At 36.2% G+C, this 23,716-nt stretch overlaps 1 protein-coding gene and 1 long non-coding RNA gene across 5 annotated transcripts in view; one reads left to right on the forward strand and one right to left on the reverse strand.

Moving 5' to 3' along the window:
- CFAP20DC (CFAP20 domain containing) overlaps nt 1–23,716 on the forward strand; it is a 72,315-nt gene that overhangs the window by 32,301 nt on the left and 16,298 nt on the right. For 3 of the 4 annotated variants that reach the window (XM_048315378.1, XM_048315379.1, XM_048315381.1), the window contains 6 exons: nt 479–653; nt 1,185–1,331; nt 6,448–6,779; nt 8,530–8,943; nt 14,384–14,536; nt 20,767–20,828. In XM_048315378.1, the coding sequence (XP_048171335.1) occupies nt 479–653; nt 1,185–1,331; nt 6,448–6,779; nt 8,530–8,943; nt 14,384–14,536; nt 20,767–20,828 (1,283 nt within the window). Of the gene's footprint in view, nt 1–478; nt 654–1,184; nt 1,332–6,447; nt 6,780–8,529; nt 8,944–14,383; nt 14,537–20,766; nt 20,829–21,976; nt 22,376–23,716 lie in introns of those variants that run through there. The other variant, XM_048315380.1, reaches the window with a different exon arrangement.
- On the reverse strand, nt 5,121–22,586 carry LOC125331422. The gene is made up of 3 exons (XR_007206050.1): nt 22,522–22,586; nt 15,458–15,546; nt 5,121–5,173 (listed from the first exon to the last, which is right to left on the reverse strand). It is a non-coding gene; the product is annotated as an uncharacterized LOC125331422 (long non-coding RNA).

The following is a 23,716-nucleotide window of genomic DNA, read 5'->3' on the forward strand; positions in this document are numbered from 1 at the left end:
TCCCAGTCTGCCAGCAACAAATATACAGGTTTTTGGAATCTGATCAGGACTACAGTTCTCATTTTAACAGCAAGAATAAGGGATCCAGCCAAAGGAAATAGACTCTTGTGTAGGAAGTCACTTGAAAGTCAAGATGTGAAGTGATATTACTTCCTCCAAGGAAGAAAATACTCCTGAGGTCTAGAATAATTACAAGTTTTAGTCTTTTTATTCTGATAGTGGATTTTAATTTTTTTCCCTTTTCTTTGCATTGTTCCATTCACTCCGTGAAAAAAAACCTCTGCCTGCTACTTGACTGTAAAGATTGGAGATACCACACTGAATAGAGCCTAACATGAAGTTTCCTGAAAAAATGTTTAAAAAAAGATTTGGAAATATGTATTTGAAAAAGACGTGTAATTCAAAATGTGTGTTTATTTTTGAGTATTTTGAAAGCTGTTATATTTTTATCTTTCATCAAGAAATAATGTCTTTCAAGGTAAAAAAGACCTTTGGTAACAAAACTTCATGCCAACTTCAAAATTCAGGAATGCCAGCTGAATCCATACTAGATACTGGGAGATTGGAGCTATCATTCAGGCCATCCAATGATACTTTAGATCAAGGAGACAAAAGAAATACTCTCCGAACAACTGCAAATGTATATCAAAATGGTAAGAGCATAAAGCAAAGAATATGTAGAGTTCTCAGACTGCCAAAATTTTTGCATGATTGTGCCTTTGAACCTAAGACTTCATTCTTGTTTTTCTAATCCCTTATCTACCTAATTAATTACTGAAGACATATTCATTAAATAATGACTTACTCTCCTGTATGAGGGTGAATAAATGCTCATTCTCTCTGCAGCTATTTGTATTGTGAGTGATTGAGCCAGGGATCAGCACCTGCTGGCAGTAGCCACAATTTATACACATGCTCCTCCTTCCTCATGCTGCGAAAATAACTGAACTGCTGCAGTGGTTCTTGATTGTTTTGCAGACTTTTGCAAGCCTGTTTTTTATAATTACTATGGTTTGCCCTTCTTCCATGCCTAGTGTTAAATTTTTACTTCCTTTTGGCTGACATGCTCCTGCTGCCCTGCAAGATTCCCACACTGTTTGGAAGATGTTTGCATCCCAGTACAATGCCCCACATGCACTCAATATGAGTCTTCACAGGCATTTCATTTCTGCATTGCATTTCAGACCCTGAAATTCAGACTCAGAAAACATCTGTGAGTGGAGAAGCAGATTTTCAGCTCACCTCACCACAAGTACCATCACCAGACAAGAGCAGTGATAGAAGATTATCTCTAAAAAATGCAGCCAAACCCGCATGGGAGATAACCAGTGGTATGGTACTCATTTCATGTTATTTTACATTTCAGTTCTATGTGGTGTGAGGGACTATCTGCTGTAAATTTCAAAGGACCCAAAAGCAGTTCACATAAAAAAAAAATGTCTGTGTTGTGGGGGATTATGGAAATCAAGCACCCTGCAAAAGAATTGCTTTTGAGCACTGATAAAGATTTGCAGGATTAAGCAGAGTACCAGAGCAGCGAATGAATATAAAAACTCCATGCTCTCATGATTAAAGGAAAAGAACTAAAAATAATTTATTCTTTAAATCCCTAATAAATTTAACACTGAAGACTCCAAATATGAAATGCACAAGAAATTTTACTTTTCCCAGATAAGAGTTTAGAATGTTAACTACAGTACCTATGTAATATCGGGGGGGGGGGGCAGGGGGGAGAGGGTTATTTTGTTTATTAAGTTCAGTGGTGATTTATTTCTTTTCTTATTCACAGAAAGACACCTCAGCTTATGTTTTGGGTTTTTTCCCTTTCACACCTGTCTACCAAAAAGTGTGGATTTTTTTTTTTTGTCATACAGTGTCAATCAACTTCCTTTTCATGTGTCTGGGAAGGGCATTATTGTGGCCAAAGTATCCTTTGTCTCTATGAAAAAGTAGTGCTAGATTTTATTAGAAGGCATAGCCAGCAATTTGAAAAGTAGTTGGACTACTCAAATGTGCTCAAAATTGACCAATGAGATTTTCCTTCATATTGTGAATGATTTCCATTGTGTGTATTCTTTGGGGATATTTAGAAGTGGTTATATAGTATGGCAGCTTCAGTAATCCATAATTGCTATTATGGGTTCTATAATTTGACTGAAAGAGATGCAAGATATTCAGGCAAACAGAGAATTCTTCTGGAGAATATTTTAATTCCTTCCTATTTACCTGAATTTTGAGAACTCTGGGGCAGGAATCACTGTCTTAACTTGTTTTTCATCTAGAACACCAGGACCTCTATCTAATGCTAGAATTTTAAAAAAATTAATCAACACGTTATTTTATGTAATTTTAAGTGATATGAAAAGACAGCCTTAGGGCAGTAGACTGGCCTGTCTAAATGCCCTCTCAAATTCAGAGGCAGAGAACTGAGGAAGAAAGCTATGTGTAAACTCTGCTCTTTTGCTGTTTGTGTTTGCAGGAATTAAAACTGTTTCCTGATAATCTTAATTGTGTGTACAGGCAGATAAATGCATTATGTGAGTTTGTATGGTACAATTCTACAAACTGTTCCCTGTATTTTCATTGTTTGTCACTGTTAGCTCAGTCTGCAGATTTCAGTTTCTTTTCAATACATGAAGTTATCTAATTGTATGTAGATGACTTAATGATTTCTTTTTCCATTAATACTGGATTTATTTTTTCTGAGGAACTTCCTATGAGCAACTTCTTTATCAAGGAAAGTCCTCTTCTAGGCTTTGTTCTGGACTTCTTCCAAAGTGGGATATACTTGACCTGAGAGAAGAAATAAAATGAGTTAACATTGTTTGCGCCAATCTTATTTATTCAATGCTGAAACCTTCATTAAAATGTTAGGCTGTGATTAGAAGCTTTAGCATAAGTCTGACTGTGTAGAAGAGCTAATTAGATGGTAAGGTGATCATTCTTGCATTTATGTTGTTTGCTGCAATGTTGCGATTACGTAGTAGTTTGCATATTTTGCTAAGAATGTATTCCAAATTATTCATTACAATTGACATGGAAATTATGAGTTAAAAAGAAATTCTAGTATAGTTTCTGTTGGAGAGATAATGGGATTTTGTTTGGTCCAAAACTCCCTGCATCTTTCACTTTTGGACTATTTAAAAAGTGCTACACTGACTACAGGTTACAGAAGTTGCTGAACTCTGTAACCAGCATAAAATGTCATCTTCAAATCATACAGACTTTTCTGTCTTCCCCATGCATATTTCATTAAGAATAAATACTGTGCTATGCAAATAAGTGTTTGGGTTTGACTTATTCCTGACTCAAGTATATTTCTTCAACAACTCTGGAAATGAATGTAGCTCTTACAGGGAGGCTTAGGCTAAAAAGGCAGGATATTCAGGCTAATGTTATATAGATTATATAATTATTTTAAAGTGCTTATTATTATTTCTGAACTCCTTTTGGTCTGGGCAAGACATTACAATGGTGACTAAAATGTAAGAAAATTTTGGATGTCTGAGGCAGAGCCAGGAGTAGAAGTCAGGAGTTCAAGGCTCTAACTGCCTCATGCTCTCTAAACACTTGACAAAAACTGTTACTCTAGGACTTCTTTTATAAGTTTTGATACTTCTATCAAAATTGACTTAAAATCTTAAAAAAGCAAGTGATTCATCATGTTGTTTCCTTCAGAATTCATTACAAAATTTTATCTGTAATGCCCTCTATGAATTAAACAGCAACAACTGCATTGGACATTATTCTAGAATGAGAATAGAACAGGTGAGACTGCAATGTGGGAAGTGGGTTGTTGCTAAGTCAGGAGACAAAAAGGTTAAGCCACTCCCCTCTACTCCTTCCCAGTCCTTTGTGCATAAGAATTCCTGAATTCTCTTGAAGTGAGTTGTGCACTAAGTGCATAACCATAGCCTAGAGGGCTCTTTACAGTGGTCTGAGCTATTAGTGCATATTGGTAAACCATGAAGGCAGCATGAAATGTGTCAAATCTAATTTTATGATGAGGAAAAGATCTTCTGAATATTGAGGAGTGTATGTTATGTATTTTGGTGTTAGTCAAGACACTGCCAGGGAAACCTAATAAAATGTGTCTAGATTAAACTGGAAGGGTGGGTGCCAGACTGGTCAGAAGACTGCAAAGTGCTGAGATAAGAAAAAATACAGGAAATTCCTTAGCTAGCTAACTTTTGAAGATTTGTTTGTTTGTTTTGGAAAATGCAGCAATTTAAAAATTTTAATATCATTGCCTTAGGAAAAAGGGTAAACAGTCTTTTAGACTTAGCAACCGGAATAGCTGGGAAAAAGATTCTTTACATCTAGAAGAGTTTTCCAGTTGAAGTTTGGGGATAAGTAATATTTTTGTGGCATTTCTGCATAGTGCTTTCTGGAGTTGTGAACAAGGCAGCATCTTCAGGGCCAAAGACTTTCAAAACAATCTCAGCCATGGTGGGCGAGATTCCTACTGGATAAATAACAGAGTAATTGAAAATACTGATTTAGTGTGACAGAGTTTTTAAATCATGTTAGGTCACAGGATCAGTTGGGGAAAAAACATTTCCTGAGTCTTTGTTCTTGAACATCCAAATACTGTGTTCAGCTTCACTTAAAAAGTTCATGAGAAAATCCCTCTTCTCATTTCATTTTTATAGGAGAAATGATTGCTTAATAAAGGCAGCTTTTATAGATAGCAAAATATAGAGAAGGTATAAAATCTGTGAAATGTTCATGACTGTGTTTTCTCTTATGATTTTATTTGTGTACCACCCTTCACATGTAATTCCATTGCCTATGAAAAATATGTTATCAGAGGAGTGTGACACAATCTTGAATGATAGTAGATAGGAGAATTCTGCTCTAATATCCTCCTTTGAAGAACCTGTAATTATAGATCAGAGCTAAAAGTCATTTGGTTTACTCAATGAAGGCTGTTTCCTAGAAGTTTTGAAGTCTCACTCATTTCTTGATGCTCTTGGAAAAACTAGTCCAAAATATCTATGAAATAAATAGAATCACTTGCATGTTCAGCTTTCAAGGCTTATAATAATTAAAAGAACAATCTGCTAGATTGTTTTAAACCAGAATGACTTTCTAATATAACAAGAGTTTACCTGAAAGCCCTGGGGGTTCTTTTTAAGATGGTCTTCATGTAGAGATTGAAAAATGGTCTTCTCTGGAACAAGAAAATGCAAGCCATGATCCAAGTCAAGTCCCTACTTTTCACTGTTTCCTGGATATTAACTGGAGTGTGGTAGCTTTACTAGCTGTCTTCAATAAACTGGAAAAATCACAGCAACCCAGTAAGAATACAGCTGTTTCTCCTGGCATCTCATTTTTCTTTCTTTTGTCTTCATTTATGGTGATTCAGACTTCCTCCCACCCACCCAAGCTGCTGAATGTGCCTGAAGTGGTAATTCTAACAAAACTAAAACTAAAATATCACAGTAAAGCACAAAATATCACACTGAACTTACTGTCTTCTGTGATGGCAAGCATTTTATTATTGCAATGCAACTTCCTTATTACATTTTTAGTATTTTTTTATTGAATTTTTTTAGTATGGTTGATGGTAACTTTGTTTTATGGAGCTGGAAAGTTTCAATATCTAGTGAATAATCCACACCACACTACCTTTAATGAAGATAAGGGAGTATTGCATACTTGAGCAATTCTCCTTTCCTTAGATGCTATTTGAGATTGGTTGCAATCAATCAAATTGCCTTTTTTTTCTATACCAACATTCCAAACAATAAAATATAAGTTAACAATAAGAATATAAAAAATGGTCTTTTCATGTGTATCTGGTGCACTCCATCTTTAAATCCATTTCTGTAGTTTATTGTTTGTTTTTAAATTGTCCGATTAGTTGTGGCTATATTCAGGGAAACTCGCTGAATCTTTATACATCTTTATACATTTTTCATGTCACACTTTTTTATCAGAACAGTAGTTTTAAATTGAGATTTAAACCATAAGTTCTCAATGTAAAAGTGTGGAATTCCAGCAATAAAGAAGGAGCAGATTGTAATATTATGAACTTTCCACCAATGTGTGATTATTTTTTAAATGTCAGACACAAAAAATGCCTATAGCAAAATATCAATGGCCATATTTAATAAAATTATGTTTTCCAAGAATAAAATTCAGTTGCAGGTTTCAAATCTTGACGGCTAAATAGTTTCAGGTTTGCAAATTGCAGGCTTGCATGTCATGTACCAAAGCCTGTGTGCTTTTTGAGCTCTGATTAGAAATGTTTTGATTAACCTTGCTGCACTTTGAAAGCAACCTGATCTTTTTCACTGCATCCTCATCACTCTTACTCTTCTTTGATAGGCAAAATATTTCTGTATTAGAAAAATTTACTTTGCTCTACAACTTTCTGAGAAAATGAGAATGATCAGAGTAGCTCACAATTTACATATTTGCCATTAAAATTGTATGTTTCAGATAAATGGGTGTTTCCAGAGAGCTTCACTGAGAGTATTCAGTTGGATGGGAAGGAGCACTTCGGAGCTACTGGAAGTTCAGCTTGCTGTAATTTACCCTCAGCCCAGAATGCCTCTGTTGAACATCACAACAGGGAAACAGCTGATCATCACAGGAATAATAAAGAGGTTTTCACATTTTCATCAAAACCTCGATCACCTCCTCACGGAAAGTCTCCAAATATGTCACCAGAAAGTTGTGTTTTCCCTTTGGATTTGGAGCCAGACAGTAACGGAGAAGATGAGAAAAGCGAAACTGAAGATAGCTTTGAAGGAACTGACAGCAGTGAGGAGGTAGGCCACTTTGTAGATGTAACTCTTGATAAAGCAGTCTTCATCCTAAAATTCCTCGGATGAGATTCTGTCTTCAAGCCAGACAGAGAGGATAAATCATCTTTTCCCCATATACCAACAGGTATATCTGTCTTTGTCGGGTTGTTGTGTCTAACTGGATACAGGACTCAATGCAGGTGTCTTTTGCAACAAGTTGATGAAAGAAACCTAACTTTGTCAGGCCCTATGCTAACAGAGAGATGCCAGATCTGTGCATCATCGCTACAAAAAAATATTGTAGGAAAGCCTGCATCATAGATTTGAGTGAGATCCAAGTCCTTTGTGGTTGCTCAAGAATTCAGTAAATAAGACTTCATTGTACCTTTTAAAACTGTAAATGGAGACTGGTTTTGCTTATTGCCATTGTTGAAAGTGGGTTATAAAATTCCAGCTTTTGAATGTCACTTGATTATTGGTGTTTCTGCTGTATATCCTATCTGAGCATCACCAACTTTAATTCTTTAGCGATGTGGAAATCTTCCAGCAATGAAATTAATGAAAGAAAATTTTTTAGTTTATACTAAACATTTTTTAGTATCTCTATCTAGTATCATGTGATACCATATAGAAATTTGCTGGATTGTCAATGCATGTAATAATTTCATTATGTCATTACAGTAACTGCTAAAGTTCCTACCTTTATGAACATTCAAGTATATTTAACTTTTAACTGTAAAATTTGTTTCTTAGCATTCAAATCTGTGGCTCACAGCAGAGAAATAAAATGTAACTGAGTTGCATAATAGCAGGAAGGACTGAATTTAACTGTTCTACAAAATAACTGAGGGAATGAAACTATAAATTTCCAAAATGCGTACCATTAATAAAACTGAGGGATTATCTTTTTGAATGCGCACTTCATGCTGTATAATCTTGGACTCATTGAAGTCAGTAACAGTCTTGGTTCACTTTCATGTGCAGCAGGATTGCACCTCAGCTGTGAGAGGCACACTGCAGGTGATACTGCCTTACATCCTGTGTGGGAGCATACGGCAGAGGAGCAGCATCACCAGATGAAGATGAGGCCTCTCTCATCCTTTCTTTTTTGAGAATAAGAACGTTGAGGCAAACACTTCCATTATTTCTCTTTCCCTCTGTTCAGTCCTGCTGATTGCTGTTGAGATGGGGTATGAGTGAACATCATACACTTGATTCGTGGGATATTTTGCAGAGACATTGTTAGAAGCATGCATTTAAGGTTAATAAACTAACCTCTAAAATTCTTAAATTGCATTCAAATGGTAATGAATATGATACCCAGTACCATATGATTACCAGGGCAGAGCAAAATTATCTCAGCAGGAGTTATTTCTTCTACATTTAAGTTGAAGATGCAATGCGAAAATATGGAATATTAATAATTCAATGGAAAGACATCGTTGTCATGGACTCTTTGCTTAGTTTTGGTTTTCAGTTGTAGTAAATTCTCTTGAAATCATGACTGTCATGTAAGACACAGGTTTGGGAGGTTACCAGCATTCAAAATTTGGCCTGACATTTTGAAAAGAGTAATCAGCTTCAGATGTAAGAATATGTTTATGGTATAGTCAGTGTATTTGCCAGGAGAAGCAGCTGTTTTTCAGAATCCTTGTAAATTTGGAAACAGGAAGCAGAGATTAAAGAGAGATTTTGAAGTGTTACAGTTATGTAAAACTGAATTGTGTGATGATGAGAAGGAACCAACCACTCTTGCTTTGTTTCCTAAATTTAGGATGACAACAGTGAACTCATCCAGGGTACTGAGGACATTGAGGACAGCCACAGTAGAAAAGGAACATCTGATTCAGCAATTTTTAAACAGATCCCATTAAATAAGATGTCACAGAGAAATGAATACTCGAAGAATAAGGAACACAGCAAATATAACTTCGAAGAGACCATCTTATCAAAACCACAGAGTTCCACCGTGAGAAAAACAGAATCTATTAGCTTTCAGAGAAGTTTAAAGCCTATCCTCTCTCTTTCTCCAATTCAAAGTAAATCTAAATCCTTTAGAGTAATTAGAAATGTATCTGAAGAAACTGAAAGATATGAAGGAGTTTCAGATCAATTAGAAAGATCTGTCAGTAAAACATCTCTCAAGAAAGTCTCAAAAGAAAATTCATGTCTGACAGGGCAGACTTGTGTAAGTGATTTTTTCTTTGAAATTAAATTGCTAGATTGTATAGAGAAGCTGTATTAGATATACCCATTTGCATGAAGTGATTAATGTACCTCTTTCATTCAGATATATTCTGGCTTCATCATAACAGCATTTACTGTGCTAAGTCTGTTGAAAGTTGATTTTTTAGGGGTTTGTGGCACACAAAATAATACTCCAGATATAAGAGAAATCACAAAGGTTTGTAGATAAAAAGATGTGTCATTGAGCTACTCACATTTTGGAAATATGTGAGTTAGAAAATAGTTTGGGGCTGAAAGGTTACAGAGGAAAATTGGCAGATTTTAAATTGCTGTATTAACAAATGACCACAGAAGGAGTGTTAATTTGGGTACTTCATGGTCTCTCTGTGTGAGCCCTGAGCAATAATAAATTGTGTGATTGAGAGCCAGCAGCGAGGCAGCTTCTGTCCAGCAGTCAGCCATAGATGGCTGCAGAGAATAACCGGGCAAGGACAAGGAAGGCACCTGGGGGTACCTCAGCAGCATGGCCCTGCAGGCTTCCTTCCAGCGGTCCTTAGTTTAGCCATTTCTTCAGGAAAGGTGGTGTCTATGGTAAATAACTGGTGGTGGAATTTTTTTCCACAGATTTGTGTTTGCTTTTTGCACTTATATGGCCTTTGCCTAGTGACAGTGAATTTCAAACATTAACTGCTACTTGTGGGAAAAAATATGTATCTTCATTTTTCTTGTTTTGAATGCTTTGTCTCCTTCCTGGTGCTTTCTTATTCTTTTGTTTGTTATAAAAAACAATGAGTAATCTTTTTTTTTTCAATTCATATTCTTACCTGTGTCACTTCCTACTTCATGGCTGTGTATCATATTTCCTTGCAGGTGTCTCTTTTCCAGGTCAAAAAGTTTTATGGTATTTAGTCCCAGGATTGCTGTTTTGTGAATTTTTTTGTGTAATTTTACCCAGGGATGTTGAGTTGAGCTACTGCATGATCATTATTGTAAGCATGGAGTTTGTTTTCTAATATCTTGAATATATCTTGAATTTCTTGTAATATCTTTTGTCCCCAGGTATTGCACGCCTCTGGGGACCAAAAGAATAGACACTTCTCTTTTTGGGGGGCTCTATGAAGTAGTTATGCATTGTTCGAAAAAAAAAATTCTATTTAATGTCTTGGAATATGATCTGTACCTCATTTACATGAAGGAAATGGACATGTATAATTTTGAGTCCTTATAGTTTGTCTCATCTGCTGTAGGAAAGGGAGTGTGCTGTCATTCTGCTGTAGGAATCTTGGTCTGTCGCATTTCTGTGAGCTGTTGATACAGTTAATTTTAGTTAACTGATTTGACAGCCTCTGTAAAAGGGAAAGCCGGAGCCATGACTTCCATGGGACATGGCTGCTGCTGTTGGGGCAGGGCCATCCCACTGAAAGGTTCTACCTGCCTACCTGGAGCTGCTGTGGCTGCTGATGGACAGCCCTGCAGTTAACTGGGGGTATGGAAATCCAGGCATGGAGCTAGGAGGAGCAATCCAAACTGGGCAGCAGATTAAAGAATAGTCTAGGAAAGCACATATTCAGCTTTTCTGTGTCCTTGATGGGGAAATGCTCGTCCTGCCATGCCACTGATGCTTCAGTGCTTTTTTGTGAAATGAGTCTCTTTTTGTCCTGGTGCAGGGGCTGGGGTTTATGTGTCTCACAATGCTGTGAGGTTGTCTCTCAGAGGGATTCTGGAAATCTCTTCCTGTATTCTGCAAGTAGATTATTGGATTGGTGGAGGCCCTGTGCTTTTCCTGATAAAAACAGAACATCCTTTTCCATGAAGGTTGTGGAGACTGGTTTCCTTTGGGAAGGAAGTAGATTAGGGGGAAGCAAGGGGAATGAAACACAATAGTGCAAGTGAAAATCAGAAACAGTGCTGAGACTCCATGATAATGAGAAATATCAGTGGCTGGTAATTTTAAAGACTATGAAAAGCAAAAAAAATAAAAAAGCAGAGAAAATCCTACAAATAGCAGCATATGTTCTATGTATTTATGATCTGGAAAGGACATTAGAACTGCCACTAGTGGTGTAGAAAATGTGGAAGAAAGCCATGCATGGGTTCATTTCCGTTGAGAAAGAAGATAATGTTTCTGTAATTTTCAGTTTTAGGAAAAGCCCCAGTTGATACTGATAATCTGATTCTCTTTTTCTTAGAGATGGTAATATGCAGTGAGTGTGTATGGTAAAATTTGTTTGTATTTTGAATTCCCTTTCCCTCCTAGTATAGTTTTTAGGAATTTAATTTTTCTGTTTTCCAGTAACTACTTACATCTTTGCAATTAAATGTATTCCTTGTTTCCTGATCTTTTCAAGTGTTAGAAAATTTTTCCACTTAAAATTCAAGCATGTTTATTACTTATCATAACTGTAATCTATTTGTCCATAATAAATGAAATTATACATTTATTACTTTCCTAAAAGATATTATCAGTGTTTAATGCAGTCATCAACTTTGTCCTGTAGAACACAGCTAAATGTAGACTCTCTAGGTGAATTGCAATAGTTGATTACTAATTTAGACAATAAGGTTATTACCATACTGCACTTGTAGCTGTAAATGTATTGCACATGTGACTTGTTACCTGTAATTATTTTTGTTCAAGAAAAAATCCTATTATTAATGTATAGGAACTTATTAGCTACAGAATTTGTTTTACTGCTACAAAACATAAGATTAAAGTATCTGGCAGATCTAGGTCCTATACTTGATTTAATCAAGTCTTAAAATTTTACAGAAGCCCTTCCTTGGAGTTCTTTGACACTTCTTTTTATGCTCATACAGAGGACTAGTGAAGAAGGAAAAATGCTTAACCAAGTCTTCCTGCAACTGATTTGCCAGCTGCTTAATATGCTTTAAAGACCTGGTTTCTTGCAATGTTTTATTCATGTTTTAATAGAGTTCTCTATTATTAAGTTCAAATATTTTTAATTAAGAAAGAAGTATAGCCCTCTGGGTAATATTGCAGGCATGTAGATAGCTGGTAATTAAAGTTTTCCACACGTATAACTACTTTCAAACAATTCTGAATAAATCATTTGAACCTAGAAGAATGCAAATGTCATTATATATGAAAAAAATCCTTTAAACAACAGGTTTTGTCAATCTAGCAAAAGTTTTAAGTGCTTAATAAAAATGCCTTGTTGTAAGGGAAGGATATGCAAATAGACAAGATAAGCTTTTAATTACTAAATGAAATATTAATTTTAGACAAATTTACGAGTATTGCAAAAGTACTTCTTACATCAAAAGATTCTCCTAAATTACAAAGTTAACTTAATTTCAGATTCAGTTTTCAAATTCTCTGTTTGAAAACCAACAAAGACAATATGAAATTTGTGAAGAGGCTTTTTGGTAGTAGTCATCTGAAGTTGAAGAATAAATAGTCCAAACTATTTCTCCTTCATTAGTTTATTGTAGGGGATGTTTAACACAGAAAATGGTCATAGCATCTCTTCTCCTTCCTGAGTATGGTATTTTCAGAGGGAGACCATTACAGGAAAAGAAAACAGAATGACAATTTGAAATAAGCTGGGGAGGGGGTGGGGGAACAGCAGATGTTTAGAATTATGCTGTGATAATTCCAAAAATCTATGCATCTTTCTTCATAGATGTAAAGGAACAGACAAGCAAGTTTGGGCAATTTTTGTGCTTTTATTAAAAAGAGAATGAGGAAAAAAAAGTTCTTTCAATAGTTAGTGCTTTTATTCTGCAGAGCACCAGTTCATTCAGTCAGTTTAATGACTGCATACCAATTATATGAGGGAAGAAAGATAAGACAAAGCTTCTCTTACAATAATCAAATAACTGCAGAAGGTTTATATATAGGAAAATTAACAGGAAATCAGCATGTTCAGTAAGATCAATAAAAGTTACAGCAGCTGCAGATCTGGTAGAAGACTGATACATCAGAGCAAAGCAGGCTCCCCAGGTGTAACAAAGCAAGCTTTGGGTGAGGTGAACAAATGACTAATAGTCACTGAGCTAGTAACAGGCATTCAGAAAGGGTCTAGAGAAAACATCTCATATTATTTTAGGATTAAAAATTATAGTAGTAATCACAATATTCAGGAATGAAGCTTGGACCTCATAAGCCAGGGGTAAAAAAGGAATGGTAGCTGTGCAAACTGCTTTGTATCTTCTGTCATCTTCTTGTACCTTGTATGTTACATACAGAGAAAGCAAAGAGTTGTAATCATAATTTCAGTATGAATTCTGGTGGTAAGGTGACTTTTGTACCCCTAGAAGACACACTTAAACATTACACACTGTATTTCGTAGCAGGAAAAGCTGTCAGTGTTCGTATCACTTGTACTGCTGACGTGTGTGTTCTTGAGGTCTTCTGGTACCTGGTACCATCTCACAGCAAAACAGACTGAGAGATCCTCCCTTCTGCCAGGAATATGATACACTCCTGGTCTAAAAGCTCCATTCTCTTCACTAGAATCAAAGCACTGTCCCTCCTTGGGATATTGTTGTATAGTGTCTCACAGCCCACTGGCCAATATTCCAGTCATCTAAATTCATTCAAGTTCTGCTCACTGCCTGGATTCACTTTTCAAGCAGAAATGTTTTCTACTTCCATTTAGAATCACAACTAGATGTCTCAAGTATTAGACTTGTTCCTTTGTGAAAGAGCAATCTATGTGGACCCTTTAAAAAGGGATAGCTTTTCTCAAAGAAGGAGTTCTTTAAACAACGATGATGCCACCAGCAGGTTGGGTGACTTTAAAGTATCTTATTTTAAGGTTTTGAGTGAGGTTCAAGTACCAACTGCAAAATGGTTAGTATGTGTTTGCAGCTTTTGACTTGTGGATCAAGTTTGATATAACAATTAGGGTTATATTAACAATTCAACTAGTGGATATGAAAAAAAGTGAAAAGACATTGAAATTTACTTAAAAATTCATTCACTAGCAAATTGCCAGAATAATTTTTAAAATTTAGTGTTGACACGGCTTTCCAGAGAAATTTTATACTCTGTTTAACCAGTAATTAAATGGTATGTTGATGGTGTTGATGATACCATGATAACTGTGGGATTGAGTTTAATTCAAGGTTTGCATTTATTAGCTAGGATTTTTGAACTTCTTAAAGCCTGCTTTTATCTTCTGTTTTTAATTGCAGTGGAACAGCAACTTCACCAAACACCCTGGATAAAAACTGCCATTCATTACAGTGTTTGTGGTGTTCTTCTTTCCTGTAATTATGTGTAAATATGCTTGATCTTCATAGCTGAACAGAAATCTGTTAACTTATTTTTTCTAGTAAACATTTTGTTTCTCTTTCAGTATTGTACCTTCTTGAAGATTCTCTGAGAGATTCTCCAAGGTCTCTCTGGGTTTGAGTCATCTATTCTGTTTGGTGATCCTGTCCTATATTGTTGACTTTTCAATTTTATTTCACAGGAGTATGACAGGGAAAAGTACCAGTCAAATAGACTAAGTTCATCTGAACTACAGATGCTGGCCAGCATGAAGGGACAACAAAATGAAGAATTATGGGATGCTGGGATCTCCCATGAGCTGAGCGTGTCACAGATCAATATCTGCAATGTCACCGTAAGTACCAGCAGTGATGATGATACAGCAACCTGGAACTCCTGTTTCCCACCAGTAAGTCTAAACCCACAGTATTTTCTCAGGGGTCTTGAATACTAAATCTTCTTTGAGTAGAGTTGAAATTTAAGGTATCATTACCAAAGGCTCTTAGAACTTATCAAGTAAAATATTTAACCAAGATACACATGCTTCCAGCAGGTTCTCTAGTACCATCACGGATAAAGAGAAATCTGTTATATATATTCCTTCTTAGAATCCTGAATAATCATGTAGGCTGTACAGTTTGTCACAATAGTGGCTGACAACCTGCAGGTGTGTGATACAGTACTTAAAAATAGTTCCAAAATGAATGAAACCCATATACACCAGTCAGCAGCTGCATTACAGTGTGAGTAATGGAAAATAATTGCTTCTTACAATGATAAAGTCTCATTACTGGAAAGCTAAATGTTTAAAGAACTGAAGCAGGAGAAAGCAGCAAAAAGCTGCAGTAGTTCTGTGTACTTGGTATATGATCATTATGAATTTTACACCTTGGATCATTACTTGTCCTGGTACAAAGTGGTACAGAATCACGCAGACCTGCCCTATGTGACAGTACTGCTATAAGAAGCTGAGTATTTGTTGCAGTACACCAAAAAGTATTGAATGTATGAAAGCACAGAATAACATTTCAGGAACTATATAAAGGTACTAGCAGGAGCTGCTGTAAAACTAGATAACCTCCTACTCTATTTATACATCAGCAATATAGCTGTTATTTTATTACAGTTGGAGCAATAATAAACAATTAATGTGGCTTAAGTAAAGCACACAGCATAACTCTGAGGCAGATCCATCATTAGAAGAGTAAACGCAGCTGTGTTGCCCCAATATTAACTATTGCAGAGTAAATGCTCTAAAGTGTTAGGTGCAAATTACCTTCAAGGTTCTACAGGGTCCAAATAGAGGCCTGTAGCAGCAACTTTCTGTAGTGAATTATCAACACAGTGCTGGAACTTTGGAGTACCCTGTTAAATGAAGGTTTCAAAACAGAAGAAATGTATTGGTAAGTGGGTAATTGTACAAATAAGAACTTGATTTACAGAGTACTATTTCACAGGACATCAGAAAAACATTAGTTGGTATTAACTATTTGATATACATCTCCATTACACATTTTGTTAATTTAATGATATTTCCAATGTGTTTTCTCTGTGCTCACTAAATAGGCTCAAACATGGTTCAAATCTGCAAGACTAGGCAAATGGAAGTCAATTAAATATAGAGAATAGCAGTCTCATTAATTTTTTAGTAGCTTAATTATAAGGAAACTGATAAGAATATTTAGATACATCAGGTTTGGTTAATACAAAGTGCATGACTAAAACATAACGAACTTTTAAAGTAAAATGTACTCCTTCAGTGTTCAGTGAAGCACAATATGATTGCAAAGACTACTCTTTGATCTTACTGCCTTGATCAACTTCTGTAGCTTCAATCTAAAAAAAGTGTTTAGACATAATAGGTTAGTAATATAAATTGCAATTTAATATAATTGTAGTTTTTCATAACAGCCCTTTATGCTCATCTTTCTCTACATAATTCAAGTGTAAAAGGCAAGATTTTGTCTTTGAGAGAGTTTTTCATGTTTCATTCAGCTGACTGAAGAGTTTGTTGTACCTTACACATTCAGCCTTAGCAGGTTTCTCCACTGCATTTTGCAAGGCGGACACTGAGACTATTTTAAGATTAAATGGCAAGAAACTCATTTTCAAGGAGAAATAACTTAGGAAAGAAACCTGATCTTTCTCAGATAAAGACTAACCACTTAGTTCCTCACAAAAACAAAGACATTCAACTTTCCAGGTCTTCCCTACCCATTTACTCAGCCTTTATGGAGAGAACTCTGAACAGTGTCAGTCAGTCCCCAGCATCTGGTGTTTCACTTCATATTTTCCTTTCTGAGATATCAGCCAGAGCACCAGCTATTCATAGATATGATAGAAGTTTTTTGAGTATGGACTTCTGTGTTTAACACTGCTCGATGTAATTCTGTTCCAGCATTTGGAAAAATGCAGAGTATCTATGTGAGGGGGATAATTCACTCTGTAGACCTTTGGTATCTAAGAAGGCTGTTAACAACAATTGTTAATGGAGGTGATTATTTAATCACCCCACATTCTTTCAACACAGAAGCTTTTAAAAAGTAGTTGGGGAAATTTTGGTATGCTGATGGTGAATGTTAGTATATTTTGATATGCTTACAACGTTTCAGAAGACTTGAGAGTAGCAATGCTGTGCCAGTATTTAAATGGTTAGCTGACATGAAAAAGTCTTTAGTCAGGCATTCTCTTTCTGTAAGACCTAAAATCATAGAATTATAGAATAGTTTGGTTTGGAAGGGACCTTTAAAGGTCATCTAATCCGTCACTCCTAGCACTGGGCAAGGACACCTTCCACTAGATCCAGTTGCTGAGGTCCCCATCCAATCTGGCCTTGAACATTTGTAGGGATGGGCAGTCACAGTTTCTCTGGGCAACCTGTTCCAATGCCTCACCACCCACAATGTAAAAAAATTCTTCCTAACATTTGGTCTAAATCTACCCTCTTTTAGTTTAAAACTGTTGCCCTTTGTCCTACCACAACAAGCCCTGCTAAAACTCTGTCCCCCTTTTTCTTGTAAAGCCTCCTTTAGGTACTGAATGGCTGCAGTAGGACCTTTCCAGAGCCTTCTCTTCTCCATGCTGAAAACCCTAGCTCTCTCAGCCTGTCGCCATAGGAGAGATCTTCCAGTCCTCTGATAATTTTTGCAGCCCCACTCTGGACTCACTCCAGCAGGTCCATGTCTTTCCTGTGCTGAGGACCCCAGAGCTGGACACAATACCCCAGGTGGGGTCTCATAGGGGCAGAGTAGAGGGGCAGAACTTCCTCCTCAACCTGCTGCCAATGCTTCCTTTGGATGCAGCCCAGGATACAATTGGTACTCTGGTCTGACAGGTCATGTCTAGTTCTTCATCCTGCAATACTCCCAAGTCCTTCTCCACAGGGCTGCTCTCAATGCTTTCATCCCCCAATACTAGTAAACTCATCATTTCTTCAGCTTCCAGTTTTTATAAAGAAGTGTTTCTTATACATGTATTTATTCCTTATATATTTTTATTATGTAAAAAATATATGTGCAGAATAAAAGCAGATTTGTTTTTATGTCCCTGATCTTTAGTACCACCATCATTTGAGTTAAGAGAATTTTCAAATGCTCAATCCTTCCAAAATCAGATGTACAAACTGCAGAAAAGTTTAGAGAGAGAGAGAGAGATATATATAGATCTGTAGCCATCTTCCAGTTGCATAGGTAAATTACTTTAGCACTGCAGTATATGGAAAAGAAATAGAAATAATCCTCATATTGGAATTTGAGAAATTAAGGACAGCTTGAAATTCTTGTCATGATTAAACTTTCATGCTTACATGTGTTTCCAGGTTGTATCTTTCTGATTCTTTAAATCAGTAGTATCAATTGCTTTCTTTCTCTTATGTTTTTCAAAGATAAATAAGGAGTATTTTCTTCCAAATTTTTCTTCATTTTATGCATTTGTGTCCTTTAGTTGGAATCTATGGCAACAGCACCACCAGAAGGCAGCTTTTTGTGTATCTTTAATTTTGAAATACCTTTGATGTTTTGCAAGGCAAGACAGGGTATAATCATGTTAGATAATGAATTTATGTATCTAACCATTATTTTATATATAAAGCACATTCTGAGTGAGTTTAATTTTTTCATCACTTAAACTTTTTGGCTTGATTTCCAGACTCATTGAAGAGTGTCATGTTACTGACTTAAATGAATCTGAGAAACCCTTGTGAATGTAAAGGCACATAGATCAATCACATTACTGAGCTGCAGTTAGAACAGATGTTCTTAAACATGTACAAAACAGATATACTAAAATTGTGGTTTTATATTCTATGATAGTTTACCAAGAACTGGATATATGCTGTCAGGAAAAAATGTTGAAATGGAAGTGGTTTATCAGCTGCTGTAAACTATGACAGCCAAAAAAGAATAAAATCACTTTGAATATTACACACTACCCAGCATAACTTTCAGTTATAAATATGAAAAACTTCTACTTTAAAATGGGTTTACTTTGAAGGAGGATTGTAAGCCCTTGTAAAATGTGTGTGGGGCACAGTTTCAATTCAATACTATGTGTATATAGAGCCAAATATTTTAAAATATTTTATTTGACGGTGTCTTACCTAAATGTTCTCTTAAATCTCTAAGACCTATGAAAATCCGTGCTAGCTTTGCAACACTATGAAAGACACAGTTATATATATTGCAGAGTTTAATGTGAAGTTTATACCCACACATATAAACATTATCCAAGAAAATTTGCAAAGCTTACAAGACATTTCTGCTTAAATGCCTTGCTTTATTCTAGAGATCCTGTAAGACTTCGTTGCCCTGTCAGAGAATTGGCCCATTCAGCTTCTTGGATAGTTGTTTCCACACTTCAGACATCAATTCAAATACAACACAAACATTCTGGAGAAAGATTGTCTACAAGAGTATTCAAGATTTCTTACTGCATATGGTCCCTGTTTCTCAGTCAGAAATGCAAAGGAGAAGGAAGATTCTCCTAATTGCTCACTGATATATCCTGGAAGCTTGTAGTGGTATAATCGTGGTATAATGTTGCATTAGCAGAATCCAAGTTATGCCCACCACTAAGATATGTCTTTCGGGTAAGGAGTACTCACAGAGAAGAAAGATTACTTGTTCCACAAGCAACTGCCTAAATATAAATTCAGTCACATAATTCTTGATCTGAAAAATATTTGAAAGAGTACTTCCAGGTTCATACCTAATTTGTGGAAGGTCTTCTGGCCTCCTTTGTGAGTTTTCAGAAAAGAAGGTCACTTAACATGGAAATGGTCTGGCAGAACTGAAGTCTTACAGACAAGAGGAATGTTATTTAAACCCAGAATTATGCCAACTGTGAGCTCAGTTTGACAACCCCTGGAGGGATCTGTTCACATCAAGTCAAATCGCAAAACTGAGGCAGGGTATTCTTTACTGTGAAATAAGACCAAAAATTATTTAGACAGATATTCTGGTTCATAGACTGACTAATTCACTCTCTGTCTTGTCCTCAATCTTCCACTAGCTGTCATCAGGGAATTGCACTATCCACCACCAGGCAGTGAGTCATATTTGGTAGTAATTAGGATGTCATTCATCCTGAACATGTATTTTACAACATCCCTTTCCATTTTCTGAAACCATGAGAACATACTCATTTTTATATTTATCTTTTTTAAAAAGAATCCTTTCATAACACTTTTTATTATTTTAGCATTTTGTGTACCAAATTGTGTAAGTATTGTTAGTGTATGCTTACATTTTCACTTACTTTGCATTTCCTCCAGTGATTTGTTTAGAATTGCTTTTGAGGTGTGTGATAATGGCAGGGGAAGTCTCTTCTGGTAGAACTACATATATTCTGGGAGAAAATGTATTTATGGATTTTAAAATTCTTGAATTTTTACATCAGTTTATGATATTGATCTTTCTTGCAAATAACTCTTTTTAGTGCCATAAACCAAATGTAGTTTGAAACTTTTGGGACATGTACTTACAATGAGTAGGTAGGATTTGAAGACTGGAAAATTATTGTATTTTGTATGAATATTCATACAGTCCACTGTTAGCTGTTCAGAACAGCTTAATCCAGGCTTCAAAGTTGCAGTGCCATGGAGAATCATATGTGCTTCAGTAATCTTCATTTGGGACTGCTAAAATAACTGCTATTGGTGCTTCTAACCTGGTGTACCAGCTCTCTTACCTCTCCCTTGGTGTTTTCTACTCTTAAAAATGGTTTGTTCTGCACAGATCCTACTAAGAGTTCCTTCCTCATGCTTCCTACACATGCTCAATCCAGACTCTTCTGTCAGACAAGACTTTACCACCCCCCATCTCTGAAGTTTCCTGACTGTCCCAACACTCTCACAGGCAGCAGAGAAATGACTGTGTGATCGACTCCTTAATTTATATGTATTTCCACCCAGACAAAAATCATCCTTAAAGTTGTGCTTTTGTACAGTTCGGACCAGAATATCCATTTTTAATTTCACAGATAAGAAAAAAGACTGTAAAATTCTAGTATCTGCAGCTGAAAATGTGTATGCTCATACCAGGTCTCTGACATACTTCTAAACAATCTATTATTTTTTGTTTTCCATAGCCCGTCAGTCAGGAGCATCACTATCAGAAAGAAATGAGCCCACTTTCTCATTCCAGCCCACGGTAAGGTTCCATTTATAGCCCAGGCAGTAAGGATTCAGTTCTGAATATTAAATGTGACACTCTTTGATTTAATCTTCAATCTCTTTTCAATTGCAACCTCCTCTCAGAGGGCTTTATTGCTCATTTTAGTCATTGTCTACAGTATGTCTGAGCTGTCCGGGAACACAGAACCGAATTCTGCATGTTTTGGATGTACCACTGTGTATTTAAAGTATCTGACACAGGCCTTGCTCCTACATCTGCTTTGATGTGTGATTCAGCAAATCGTCCTCATCTCACATACGTGCACTCTCATCTATTTCTTTCTCCCTCTCTCCCTCTCTGCTTTGAAGGCTTAGAACTAGAATTCTGTATGTGACTGTAGGTGTCAGGGAATCAATTTGTTCCAAAAGATTTTAATGTTACTTATTATGAAAGGGTTTTTTTTCAATAGATAGCCCAGTTAGGAGTGGGGGTTACAACACTCTGGGATAGAGCAAAGGGATCCTGTCTACAGCATATTTTGTCTGTCAGGTTTTTAGCTTGATCTGTTTTGTTTGGAATCAGCAACAAAATCCCTGTGACTTTAATGTAAGGTGAGATGACAAGGGGAGAAGGTGACTAGGGAAAATTAATCAGATTGAGACTATTGAGACAATCAAGATTAATTGTCCAGTCTCAGACCTCCTTTGTACCTGTGAAACCCTCACATCACTGTCAATTTTTTAACTGCCCGAACAAGAGGTGTACTAATTTTTAAAAGCAGTCCTATTTCACTTTCACTTGGTGTCATTAATGTGGATTTTGCTTGTCTGAGTTTTAACTGGATGAGGTATGTGTTTTGGGGGATAGGAGTAGGAGGAGAGGACATTTCAGATACAACTTCTTTATATTTTACCAAGTCTGAAATGTTTTATGAGAGCTCACTGTCAGTCAGTTGTGCAGGATGTTTCTCCTCGCAGAGATGTTTTCAGCCACTTGAATCACTCGCCATCCATATTTTTATGGATTCAAAATCTTCTGATTAGATTTTATGAACTGAACAATATGAAACTTTCTGTGCAAGTTCACCCAGATGCATCAGTTATTGCAACATGCAGCCATATACTTCCGATATATTACTGGAGTTAAAGAATAATCCTGGATTCCTGTTCCCTTTCACATGCAAGTCAAAGTACCTATGTTTGTCTAGAAGACCCCTCTGCCTTGGGTTGTCAAAGGAACCATCTCCTTATGAGTTGTTGAATGGATGAAGTGGACAGAGATCATTGACTATAGTCCACAGAGTGCAGCGGGAGGTACCTTGAGACAGAACTTTGGACTCTTTATTCCAAAATTGATTTTATAATTCTGATGACATTAGAATTGCCTATATTTTAGTGCAAGCTATGTTGTTTGTCTTCTTTTTGCCCATACATTGGTTAAGTCAGGTTTTATTAAGTTATTTTCATGCATGTGCTAAAGCAATTTGGTACTTGGTACATTTTATATACTGAAAAAACAAATAAACACCATCATCTGTAAAAATAAAGTGTTTCATCATATCAACTTAATATGATCAAAATGAAAACTTGTATTTCCATATAATAAAATTTAAAACAAAAGAGTATAATTTATGACTTAGTTCTTATGCAATTTTAATCCAGTACACACAGTAGACTTAAATTTCCCTAGAAATCATTTTCGAGAAATGCAGGTGGTATTCATAAAATACCTGACTTGCAAGTGCCTCGTAAATTCAGTAGCCCTTGTGAACTGCCAGAAAAGCGTTATTGGGCTGTAAATACAGAAGATGACAAAATTATGAGGTCAGTTTGCATCATGATATAAAAACTGGAAATGATGTGACTTGAATACCATTATTCACATAGTTACCTTTCATTTATAATGGAAAACTCTGTAATGTTTTTCGCAGAGGATGTGTACCTAAATAAGAGGGAAATAAAGTTAATGGTAATTCTATAACTTAGTTCCTGAATTTTTTTTAAAGGCAATTTTAACAAATCCTGTATAAGCAACTAGAAAATGTCTAAAGCTTTGTAAGCCTGCTATAGCTTTGTAGGGAACACATAGAATATTTGAAAAATTGATACAGCCCCTTTAGGTGTGTGGGTGTAAATGCTATGGTAGGAAGACAGTTACATGGTGCATTTACTGAATGAACAAATAGTTTGTTGTAAAGAGGGGTAAAGAACGGGTCTTGAGTAATTTTAAAAAGTGTAGTAGTGATATTTTCTGGGAAATGAAAAGAGCCCAATGTGGAAGCTATTGTCCAGTAAATGTAGGTTCTGTCCATAATAAGATAAAAGGACAAGCCAGGAAAGAAAGCCTGTGAAGGTAATGGAAATTCAGTCAATAAAAAGACTCAGCTCGACTCATTGTCCATTGGTTCCACTGGGTAAAGGTCATAAGTCTGCCAAGAATATTGCTCCTGCCATACAAATCACCTCACCTCATGCTGCTCTGCAAGGCAGAGAACCAGTTAATGCAAGGAGACGACTGAGTGCAGAGGCTGCACAGCCAGAAGAGCGAGGTGGTTTGCAGTGTTTCGGCCCTGGCCATGCAATTCCCACTGACTGATGTGCTGCGTGGTCCTGGCAGAACTCGGGAATTGCTTTCTTCTCTCCAAATAGGGAGCTGTAACTATCTGTATTGTTGCTTCCTCCAGTGCAAGGACCAGAATTTTCTGTGTAACCAGCATTTGCTTCATAAGATTTTGTCATCCAAACTAGTTGTGTGTCATAGAAGGTTTGGAAGTTTCACTAAAGGAAATCCTGGAAGACAGTAAGTGTTTTACAATTTCAGCCATACTGAATTGTGAAATGCAGAGCTGCTCTCTGTAAAAGATCACTTGAACCTAATTTATTAATAGACTTTTATAAACTTCAACAGATGCTGTCCAGAAAATT

This window comes from Corvus hawaiiensis, chromosome 11 (assembly GCF_020740725.1).
Source record: "Corvus hawaiiensis isolate bCorHaw1 chromosome 11, bCorHaw1.pri.cur, whole genome shotgun sequence".
NCBI lineage: Eukaryota > Metazoa > Chordata > Aves > Passeriformes > Corvidae > Corvus > Corvus hawaiiensis.